The sequence below is a fragment of the Ranitomeya variabilis genome, chromosome 2 (genome assembly GCF_051348905.1).
Source record: "Ranitomeya variabilis isolate aRanVar5 chromosome 2, aRanVar5.hap1, whole genome shotgun sequence".
NCBI classification, from domain to species: Eukaryota; Metazoa; Chordata; class Amphibia; order Anura; family Dendrobatidae; genus Ranitomeya; species Ranitomeya variabilis.
Window position 1 is genome coordinate 797,029,012 of NC_135233.1, and position 12,327 is coordinate 797,041,338.

At 40.1% G+C, this 12,327-nt stretch overlaps 1 protein-coding gene across 4 annotated transcripts in view; it reads left to right on the plus strand.

Annotated features, from left to right (window-relative positions):
* The window catches only part of COL12A1 (collagen type XII alpha 1 chain), a 223,217-nt gene that overhangs the window by 86,065 nt on the left and 124,825 nt on the right, over positions 1-12,327 (plus strand). For all 4 annotated transcript variants that reach the window (XM_077289886.1, XM_077289885.1, XM_077289887.1 and 1 more), the window contains 7 exons: positions 338-477; positions 5,738-5,867; positions 9,324-9,469; positions 9,973-10,102; positions 10,235-10,374; positions 10,689-10,821; positions 12,146-12,288. In XM_077289886.1, the coding sequence (XP_077146001.1) occupies positions 338-477; positions 5,738-5,867; positions 9,324-9,469; positions 9,973-10,102; positions 10,235-10,374; positions 10,689-10,821; positions 12,146-12,288 (962 nt within the window). The remainder of the gene's footprint in view (positions 1-337; positions 478-5,737; positions 5,868-9,323; positions 9,470-9,972; positions 10,103-10,234; positions 10,375-10,688; positions 10,822-12,145; positions 12,289-12,327) is intronic.

Sequence of the window (12,327 nt, forward strand, 5' to 3'; positions counted from 1 at the left end):
TAAAAATGATAACAAACAGTTACTCTTAATATATCTTTAACACACCAGTATGAACCCAAGACATTCCTTTCATATACGCCATATGCATTCATAGTAGAAAAATGGTTAAATGCTTTTGATCCTACACACCCAAACCTGTGCCTGCCAGCAGTAACTTTCTTCTTTAAGTTTCTCACACTCATTATTCCCAATTTCTGCCCCCTAGGCCATGTATGTTCATAGACGCTCCCTGTTTTCACAACCCTTGAAATGTATGGCAAAATCTTTCAGAGAAAGAACACTGAATCCATTTTTATTTCATTTTTTACATTTTGTTATACATCTTTCCCTGTTGCAGATGCACTGGAGCCACCATCGAACCTAGTGACCTCAGAGCCCACCACTCGATCTTTCAGAGTAACATGGGTTCCACCATCCCATAGTGTGGATAGATTTAGAGTGGAGTACTATCCTGTAGCTGGAGGCAGACCCCAAGAGGTACGGTGACCCCCAAAATATGATGCTCTTTTACAAGTGCTGTTTTAAATATGCAAAAATTAGTGCTGTGACTACAACACAGACTTTCAGCTCTTCTGTGTAGCTCACTCGTATCCCCTTTTGCTTACTCTCTGTTGGCTAGAATACCACAGTTTTCTGAAGGAGCCAAATTGTGACTTTTTTCTGTTGAAACTAGCAGAATTGAATACCTGATTATGCACAGTTGCAGCCAATTCAAAGTTGTAACCTGAAGCTACACTATTAAGCTTGCCTTTCAGATTAATGATGGTGATTGCAATAGGAAAAGTCAACCATCTGAGGCTGGTTTCACACGTCAGTGGCTCCGGTACCCCATAGGGGTGGAGCCGCATATTCATCACTGTAATGGGCGGTACCACGTGACCGCTCATACAGGAAGAAGCTGTGGTGCTGAGAGGACGCATCGAGGGAGCTGGGTGAGTATTTGATTTCCAGCGGGCGGGCGCACAGGGGGTGGGAGGCGGGCGGTGACCGGAATCTTTATTTTAAACACACAAAAAATAAAAAACAATGATTTTTCATTCCTTCTCTCCAGCGAACGCTGCTGGGGGAAGGAATGAATTCCGGCTTCAGCACCAGATGCAGGGGACAGCGCTTATCTCTAGCTCTGTCTCGTGCACGGTCCGTGTGGTACCCAGTCGGCACACGGGTGGCACACGGCTGCTGCATGTGTGCCACACTGATGTGCCACGTGAGCACACGGACACACGGACACGGATAACTCCGGTACCAATTTTTCCGGTACCGGAATTATCTGGACGTGTGGGACAGGCCTAATGTGCAGGTCACAGCATGTTACCAACATGCCTGATTTTTTTGCTCTTAGTGGTCTTTGGCAGTGGCCTTTTCCACTCTTGTCATGCAGAAAACATGCATTCTCCCCAAGTCAAATGTACATATGTGAGAAAGGTTGGTAGAGAATTCTGTTGGCAGAAATGAGCATTCGTCTGATAGTTATCTAATGTGTATGGATTGTCTTACTTTTAAAGGAAACTTGTCATGTCTAGTGTTGAGCGATACCTTCCGATACTTGAAAGTATCCGTATCGGATAGTATCGGCCGATACCCGAAAAATATCGGATATCGCCGATACCGATACCCGATACCAATACAAGTCAATGGGACACAATGAGGAGTTTAGGACCTGCGATGACGTCGCGGCTTGTGAATGGTCGCTTGAGCGGTCACATGAGCGGCACGCGACCAATCACAAGCCGCGACGTCATCGAGGGTCCTAAACCCCTCATTCTTAGGAACGGAGGCTGCCGGTTACAATCGGTAAGGTCCAGGGGCCGCCGGATGGGTGAGTATATCCATATTTTTTATTTTAATTCTTTATTTTTTACATGAATATGGATCCCAGGGCCTGAAGGAGAGTCTCCTCTCCTCCAGACCCTGGGAACCATACACTGGGAACTTCCGATTTCTGATACCACAAAAATATCGGAACTCGGTATCGGAATTCCGATACCGCAAGTATCGGCCGATACCCGATACTTGCGGTATCGGAATGCTCAACACTAGTCATGTCCAATAATGCTATTATCCTGCAGATATAGTGTTAATATGTAGGTTGATAGCGCTATAAAGGTACCCGGCTGCTCTACTAAAAGTATGGTGTTCTGTAGAAAATGAAATTTATTTCTCCTGGGAGCCAATTTTTTTTTAAACATTCAGGTGTGATCCAGCACTGACTGACAGCTGGCTGTGCAGTGCATCAGTACAGAGCCAGCTCTCAGTCAGTGCGGGCTCCGGCGGTTAGCCCGCATCAAAGCTGGGACATGTCAGCTGTTTTGAACAGCTGACATGTGCCCGCAATAGGCAGCGGGTGGAATTGCGATCCACCCGCACCTATTGTATTAACTAGTTAAATGCCGCTGTCAAACTCTGACAGTGGCATTTAACAAGCGCTTCCAGCCATCTGGCTGGAAATGCATGGACTGTTGACCCACGTCACGTGATTGGGTGCATGGGCATAACAACCAGAGGTCTCCTGCAGACCTCTATGGTTGTTAATGCCAGATGCCGACCACAGGGTGCTGTGCAATACTGTAATTCAGTTACATAGGGGTGATGTGAGCACCACCTCTATGTAGCAGAGCCGATCAGGCTATGTCAGCTTCTAGCCTCCCATGGAGGCTATTGAAACATGGCAAAAGTAAAAAAAAATGTTTTTAAAAATATGAAAAAAATAAAAAAATATAAATGTTCAAATCACCCCCTTTCGCCCCATTCAAAATAAAGCAATAAAAAAAAATCAAATCTACATATATTTGGTATCGCTGCATTCAGGATCACCCGATCTATCAATAAAAAAAATAATTAACCTGATCACTAAACGGCATAGCGAGAAAAAAAATCAAAATGCCAGAATTTCTTTACTTTGTTCGCAGCAACATTGCACTAAAATGCAATAACGGGCAATCAAAAGAACGTATCTGCACCAAAATGGTATCAATAAAACGTCAGCTCGGCATGCAAAATATAAGCCCTCATGCAATCCGAGATCACGAAAAATGGAGACGCTATGGGTCTCAGAAAATTGCACAATTTTTTTTTTAGCAAAGTTTGGAATTTTTTTTTACCACTTAGAAAAAAAATAACCTAGACATATTTGGTGTCTATGAACTCATAATAACCTGTAGAATCAAATTTGCAGGTCAGTTTTAGCATTTAGTGAATCGAGCAAAAAAGCCAAGCAAAAAACGAGTGTGGGATTGCACTTTTTTTTGCAATTTCACCTCACTTGGAATTTTTTTCCCATTTTCTAGTACATGAAATGGTAAAACTAATGGTGTCTTTCAAAAGTACAACTCGTCCCGCAAAAAATAAGCCCTCACATGGGCATATTGACAGAAAAATAAAAAAGTTATGGCTCTGGGAAGGAGAGGAGCGAAAAACGAAAACGCAAAACTGAAAAAAGCTCTGGTCATTAAGGGGTTAAAGTGTAAGCATTGGGTATTTGCACAGGACAGAATATAGGAAAGATTTTTGTAATCTTACTTTGCCTCCTTCTATTGTACTTGCCGTTCCACAGGGAACAAAACATGCTGTATCTCCCCAACTAATTTTTGGAAGAGTCTATTGGACACAGGTACTGGGTATTTGGACTATGCTAAGATGCAGTTGGTTAATCATTCCCTCTATTCCTTCTATTTAGGAGAACCTACACTTTAAAGGCAGTAGATGTACAGTGTTGGTACTAAATAAGCTAAATGTCGTTTCAGTTTAAAAATCTGATTGTTGTTATTTATTTATTTTCTTTTTTATGGTTGTTGGTTTAGACATAAAACTAGCTATATATTACACTCCCTGACAGAAGTTATGTCGCTTATCCATGTTATGTAAATAAAAGCTTATAACCTGACGTTATATTCATCCATTGGTTGTATAAATTATTCTTTTGAAAGCTGAAACCCTCCGAAATGTGGTTTATGTTAAGAAAATAAATTGGCATCAATGCAGAAATAATGATCAGTTAATGGACCCAGATTAGTCAGATTTTGACAAGACAAAAGTTTTGTTGCCCACAGAAAGTAATGTGATATTCAAACAAATAATTACCTTAAAATACAAATATAAGTTGCATAACATTGGTGAATGAAGTTGTGGTGCTATTAGAGTCATATTTAATATTTTGTGTGACTTCCATGAGCTTGAAGGACTGCATCCATGCAGTTCAACAATGATTCATACAATTTATTAACGAAGTCATCAGGAATAGCAAATGCAGTCTTACCTGCCTCCCAGAGTTCATCTAGATTCTTTGGTTTTGTCTTCCAAGCTTCCTCTTTCATCCTACCCCAATCATGCTCAATGATGTTCATGTCTGGTGACTGGGCTGGCCAGTCCTTGAGCACCTTGATCTTTTTTGCCTGGAGGAACTTTGTTGTAGAGATGGATGTATGAGATGGAGCACCATCCTGCTGCAGAATTTGACCCCTTTTATGATTTGGAATATAAGAGGTAGCTAATACGTCTTGATATTTTAGGCTATTGATATTGTCTTTCACCTTGCAAATGTTTCTCATACCCCTATACTGAATGTAACCCCAGACCATGATCTTTCCACCAAAAAATGTAACTGTTTTCTGGGTGTATGTTGGATCCATACGGGCACCAGTAGGTCTCCTGCATAGTTTGCGGTGGCTTTGGTGTAATTCTACTGAAGATTCATCAGAGAAATCCACCTTCTACCACTTTTCCAGCGTCCATCTGTTTAGCAGGCTGTGGGACTTTGCAAATGCCACACGTTTTTTTATTTGCCTTTTGTTTAGTGCTGGCTCTGGGCACTGATTCGACCATGGAGGCCATTTCGAGACAGAATCCGACAAACTGTTTTAGTTGACACTGGGACTTGAGGTGACCAGGCCTGTTGGAGCTCTGCTGCAGTGGAAGAGGGGTTTGCTTTGAATTTTCTAACCAACAAACGTTCCTCCTGAGCAGTTGTCTTGCGGGGTCTGCCAGACCTGGGCTTGTCAAACACATCTCCAATCTCTTCAAATTTTTTTAAAATTCTTTGTACTTGATGCTGAGACATATTAAAGGTGCCAGCCACCTCTGCAGTGGTACTGGTCTCCAGCCTCTTGATAATCCAGGCTTTGGTTGCAGGGTGGATTTTTGGCATGTTGTCAGAGCTCAAGTTGCAGTTCAAGTGAAGGTCTGGGGTGCTGGGTTTCTTTTTATATGCACACACTAATTAATCGATCATTTACTGAGCACAGGTGAGGATGTAAGCTAGGATTGGGTGCATTATATGACCAGGTGACAAAACTTTTGTCTTGCCAAAATCTGACCATTCTGTGTTCATTAACTGATCAATATTTCTGTATTGATGCCAATTTATTTTCTTAACCTAAACCACATTTCGGAGGGCTTGAGCTTTCAAAAGAATAATTAATACAACCAATGGATGAATTTAACGTCAGGTTATAAGCTTTTATTTACATAACATGGATAAGCGACATATCTTCTGTCAGGGACTGTAGATGAAAAAAGTTCACAGCAGTGTTAAAGTGTTGCAAAATAAGTAATATTATATAAGTAGTAACCACAAGTATTCTCATTAATATAAATATTATTTATTGGTATTTTATAAATCCAGTTCTATTCACAATGGCGTCAGAGTCAGGCAGTCCATAAGTGATGTTTTTTACTATTGGGAACTGTTAGGTTTATAACATTATGCCTGTAATTAGCTTCTATTGGTGTCTTTCTGTAGGTTACTGTTAGCAGAAATGAAAGATCAACAGTTTTGATTGATCTGAAGCCAGAAACTGAATATGAAGTCAAAGTATATTCAGTGGTTGAAGGAGAAAGCAGTCAACCATTGGTTGGCCAGGAGACTACCTGTAAGTTTTCATATTTTTCTGATGTGATTTTTCATATATTTCTGATGTAACACAACAGAACTGAATCCACTCTAAGTTACTAAATTTAGTTCCATAGGGCTACTTGGTGAGGGTGTCTAGGTGTTATATCCAGAATGAGAACCACTAGGCCATGTTCACTCGGTCAGTACTCTATATCAGTATTTGTAAGCCAAAACCAGAAGTTTGTGAAAAATACAGAAGTGGTGACGTGTTTCTATCATACTTTCTCTCTGATTGTTTCACTCCATGTTTTGGCTTACAAATACTGATGTAAAATACTGACCAAATGCTGAACGTGTGAACGTGGCTTTACAGTTTATGCCTATCTCAATGTAGCCTTAAAAGGTAAATTTTGCAGACCTTTCCTGTAGGATATCAATGTCAAAAATTCTATTTTTCACTAGTTCTGTTTGTATTCACCTTTAAGACTTATATGTTATCATGTACTTCCAGCCTCGCAATAATATGTGATCACATGCATAGCATGAATAGTGCAGAGAGGAACTACCTTCACACTTTGGGTAATTTTATGGCCCAAATAAAAATTTGTAATCGCTTTACCACTAATCACTTGAATTATTGGTTAAAGTCAATTTACTACAGGTGGTCTTCATTTACTAATGTTTAAAGTGATTAAAAATTCATACAGCAAAAAATGCCAGAACATCTGTTCCCTCTAAATGAAAACCACATTCAGTTCACAGGAATGACCCGTACCATTGACCTGACAACTGCAACAAGTCAAAATAGATTACAGTGATTGCAAAGGAAGAAGAAACAAACATTATGTCATTGTTGTCAGCTACAGGCTTTCTAACACTGCCCTTTTACCATCTGACAATCCTAGCTATACAGTGATTGGGACTTTATGTGCATCACTGATTCTTATTATCAATCTGTCAATTTAAAAAAAAAAGTATAAATATACAAATTTAAAATAAAAGATATAGAATATAGTGCAGGACAATTACACCTAAAACTTAAAAATAAGATGAGTGTAGATCCACATATGAAAATCGTTTCACATTTTATATACAGATGCAAATTACAATTTATAAACAACATTAAACAGAATCTGTCAGTAGGATCAGCCCTCCTAAGCTGTCTGTATTGACATGTAGATCATAGGAAGCTGAATAAAATGATATCTGTGATCCAATGTCTTATTCCAGAGATATCTACGTTTTTCTTAAATGTAAATGAGCTTTTTCAGGCTATGGGCCAGACACTGAGCTGCATGAAAATCTACCTCCAGAGATTACTAAAAATGAAGTACAATGGGCTCTCTCTGCTCTCCTGATCTCACTGCAGAGCTGTGTGTGATTATGCCTGACACATCTGCAGCTTCCTCTCAGCTTCAGCTTCCACCTCACAGACAGCTAGGGTTGCTATACAGCAGAGCTGTGAGAGCTACAGCAAATGTGTTTTATTTAAAATAAACTGCAAAGGCAGATTCTCGTGCAGATCAGTGTCCAGCCCATAGTTCTGAACAGTTCATTTACATATAAGAAAAACAGAGAATTTTCAGGAATAACCTACATGCCCAAATAGATGGCTTCTCAGGGTTGATCCTACAAGACAGATTCCCTTGAAAGGGAATCTGACATTGAAAACATGCTTCCATAACCCCAGACAGTATTATCAGACACTGGCTGTGTCATTTCAGCCATGAATGTTTGACAAACATTCTTTAAAAGCTGCTGGGGATTTGGCTGCCCAGGGGATTAGTCAAAAAGGTTAGTCCCTGGTGGCTTCTCCATGCCTGCTCCCTTTGAGTGACAGATCTCTCCCTGCATTTGTGTTTAAGAAGAGACCCGTCAGCGGGTGGGGAGAAGAGGCCTTTTTCACTAGTCACCATGCAGCTTGGTACATGGCCTGCCTTTAAAGTATGTATTGCTCTGAAACTCAACAGCATTTCTGAGTCCAACATACTTGGCTGAAATCATATATCCAGTGTCTTATACATGCTGCTTGTGGTTAGGGCAGCATGTATCTGTTGTCAGGTTACCGTTAACTGCATAATCAAATTCATAATTGTGTGGGTTGGTGCTGATCTAGTTACCAGTTTTTTTATTTATAGACCCCCTCTGCAGTTTTCTTTGTGACTTAGAGTTAGATCTTTCTGTAGAAGAATTGGTGCAAATTGATTTGCAGGAACCTGTTCATCAGCCTTGTCAGTAATCTGTTGCCGCAGGATGGGAGCCCTGAGAACTACCTCTTATCTGCCAGATTCCATGGTTTTTCTTTTGACTAACCAACCTGGAGCCTCATCAAATGCATGTCATACTGTCACAATGACCTTATGTAAGAAATTGTTCTCATTGCTCTTGTCCAGCAGCCATAAATCACTGACTTTACTGATGGACCGGGCCTTGCAAATCGATGAACACTAACACTTTTCTTTAGCAAATTGCAGAAACGCTTCTGGAGTAAAACGTACAAATCACTTAGTAGCAAAAGCACAAAAGAGGACTAAAAATGATCCAAAAATTCAAAAATACAGCTGAAAAAGGCCAGCGGTGCTGGCCTTTTTCAGCTGTATTTTTAAAATGTACACATCCCATATCCTAGTAGTAAATTTGTGATTAGACACAGTGAACATTAAAGGGAACCTGTCACCCCCAAAATCGAAGGTGAGCTAAGCCCACTGGCATCAGGGGCTTATCTACAGCATTCTGGAATGCTGTAGATAAGCCCCCGATGTATCCTGAAAGATGAGAAAAAGAGGTTAGATTATACTCACCCAGGGGCGTTCCCGCTGTGGTCCGGTCCGATGGGCGTCGCGGTCCGGTCCAGGGCCTCCCATCTTCTTACGATGACGTCCTCTTCTTGTCTTCACTCTGCGGCTCTGGTGCAGGCGTACTTTGCCTGCCCTGTTGAGGGCAGAGCAAAGTACTGCAGTGCACAGGCGCCAGGAAAGGTCAGAGAGGCCCAGCGCCTGCGCACTGCAGTACTTTGCTCTGCCCTCAACAGGGCAGACAAAGTATGCCTGCACCGGAGCCGCAGCATGAAGACAAGAAGAGGACATCATCCTATGAAGATGGGAGGCCCAGGACCGCGACGCCCATCAGATCGCCCCCCAGGAAGTATAATCTAACCTCTTTTTCTCATCTTTCAGGATACATCGGGGGCTTATGTACAGCATTACAGAATGCTGTAGACAAGCCCCTGATGCCGGTGGGCTTAGCTCACCTTCGATTTTGGAGGCGACAGGTTCCCTTTAAAAATCCAACTGTAAATGAGAATGATCTATAATACATTCTGTTTGTACAATGGATATTAAGCACTGACATTTTATAGCTGCTCAAATTTTATATGCGCATTAAGCAAAGCGTAAAACCATTATTTTCCCTTCATTAACGATTTCAAACAGTATCTGCAGAATGGAGGGCAAAAAATACATTTTATAATAAAACAAATCTATTATTTTCACAGTGCCCATCCCCACCATTCGAAATCTTAACATTTATGACATTGGAACAACAACAATGCGCGTCAGATGGGAAGCTGCTCAAGGGGCTACTGGATATCAGTTGTTATATGAGCCTGTCAATGCTACTGTTCCTTCCACAGAGAAAGAGGTGAGGAATGCGGCTCCATTAGCCAATCCAAATAAAATATCAGCATTTGTGGCATATGATAATGTGCTTAAGGAAACCTTCTTTCATGAGCCAGTACTTTGCGTCCATGAGTAAAATTTAGAATCTGGAGAACATTTTATTGGCCTGAATGAAACTCATGGCGGTGCACTCAGTGTGATACAAACTATACACACAGATTTGTTCTTGATATATCCTCACACTTTCTGAAATGGATATGCCTATACTATTATTTTTTTTACCTATTGTTCTACTCCATAATGATTTCATTTTTCATCATCTAAATCAAGTCAAGATGTGAAAGTGAGGTAAAAGACTTGGTCAATAGTGAAAATGTTTTCCGATTTTGTCACCAGCAGTGGTTGGCTTCAACACTTAGTTATTTCCTTTCGTTATTAATGGGAATTTTGTGAATTACATAATACACTTTTTTCATGTTTCAGTTATTCATCCAATGGTTGAAATAATCTCTTTGCTAATTACAGGTTCGTGTTGGCCCAACTGTCACTGACATACGGTTGGAAGAATTATTCCCAAACACTGAGTATACATTGACCGTGTACGCACTTGTTGATGATCTCACCAGTGACCCACTCACAGCTCAGGAAGTGACATGTAAGACTTTATGGTTATTGATCATGACTACTCTAAGTAAAGTCAATGTTGTTATGACTAGAGTAGTATTGAAATGTAATCCAGTTAGTGATAGCTTTACGAAGGTACTCAATGTAACAATTTTTTTTGCAGTGCCAATTCAAGGCCCTGGAAATATAAGACTTCAAGACATCACTCACAGCTCAATGAAAGTCTTATGGGATCCTGCACCCGGAAATGTCAGAAAATATATAGTGAAATACAAAGCTGAGACAGAGGAGGATTTCAAAGAGGTAATATATACATATCTATTGTTCGTTTATGAAACATTGCCCAGAAAAAATGTTTTATTCTCCATATTGAGAATCCACTATTATGTCTGTAAGTCTATAGAGGCTTTTAAATTATTTGCTAAAGGGTTTAAGGATTTTTTAAATATTTGAATTACTTTTCTAGTTTTTAAAACTTTTGTGAGAATGAAAATTTCTATTCACCTTTATTTATACTGCTTCCTAATTAACAAAGAAACAACATTGCAAAAATGATGTATGAATATGGTGTCTGTAGACCCCATCAACTATATATTTATGGTTCTTCATCATTTTAGGTTGAAGTGGATGGATCAAGGACTACTACACCTTTAACTGACCTGTTCTCAGAAACTGAATATGATGTCAGTGTCACTGCCGTAATGCAAGATGGATTATCATCTCCAGCACGGTTTACACAAGGGACCACAAGTATGCAAAACTCGCTTGCTTAAATTAATCTAATAATCAATCTTCGGACTGCAGGGCGTGTTTGCAAGAAATGTACATCAATCAGGAACATTTCTGTCGCAATTTACGTAACATTTTGGCTACAATTATGATAAAATTGTCAAGCTTGCTTGGCTCTACTTTCTGTCCCAGCTGAGCTCTGTCCACTTTTCTAAGTTGGCAAAGCTTGCTTGGACGAGCTTAAAAACAAAAATTTGCAAAATGTCCGCATATATTCAAATATAGTATCTACTGCATATGTGTTTAAACTGTTTTTTAAGGAATATAAAAGGATTATTGTCTTGTCCATGTCTCACAATTCCCAGTGAATTTATACACCAGTGATGACGTTTTTAGAGAGCCATGAATGAGCTGCTCTATAACGAACCCCATGTTGTCATCAAGTTAGCGCTTTAAAAACAAGTAGTCTACATATTCTTCTTACAAATCTGCTATGCTGCAAGCCTCTGATATAAAATAAAACTTGCACAAGCCAGCAGTAGCTAGTGGTGGCTCTGTCACCTAGATAGCAGTTGCTTTTTTATTCTACGAGAGAACTAATTTTCCTATTCTATTTCCGAAGGATCATTACCAATAAGATTCTATTCAGCTGTTTTCCTTGAATAGGAACTGTCACCTGCTCAAAAAAAGAGTCAAATACCTTGTAAAAAACTCTGTGCTCCCCTGAATATGATTTTTTTTCTATTTTGTTCTGTGTCACTCCATTGCATAGATTTCACATTTGATGCCTTTCGAGCACAGTAGTTGACATCTCTGCTTGCAGTCAAACAAGGCATTTCTTCAGAGTATTATCTGGTGGTTTTCACTTTCACCAGTCCCTACAAGACTCTGCCAATCATAGCTCGGAAGACGACCAGCCTCAGATGCGGCTGGGATGTCATTGGCAGCATATGGTCAGGAGGGTTGTAAGCACATGCCTCCAGAAAAGACTCTGAAGAAATGCCCAGTTGGACTGCAAGCAGACATTTCACATGCTGCTCTCCAGAAACAATAAATGTGTACATCTCTGCAATGATGCAACACAGCTTAAATGTAAAAAAGCAATAGAATTGGGGAACTCAAAATTTTTTTTAGAAGGTATTTAACACAAGGCATAGAGCAATTTTAAGGCGATCTAATGCCTCTATGAACATCCATTTTCTGAAGACATCCAGCCTAATACACCTTCACAACATGTTTAATAGGGCCTTATATAATGAACATTACACTATTTTCTCTGGAAAGCCAAATTTCGATTAGAAATTAAGAGTTTGATATATTGTTTGATATATTTTAATATAAACAGCTCCAGTGCCAGCACCGCTCAATCTCAGATTTTCAGAAATAACTACCAACAGTTTCAGGGGCACCTGGGACCATGGTGCACCTGATGTGGCATTGTACAGGATAAGCTGGGCACCAGTTGGGCAGCCAGAAAGAAAGAAAGAGGTAATCACTCAGCCCCCTAAAAACCCTGAAAAGAGCTTT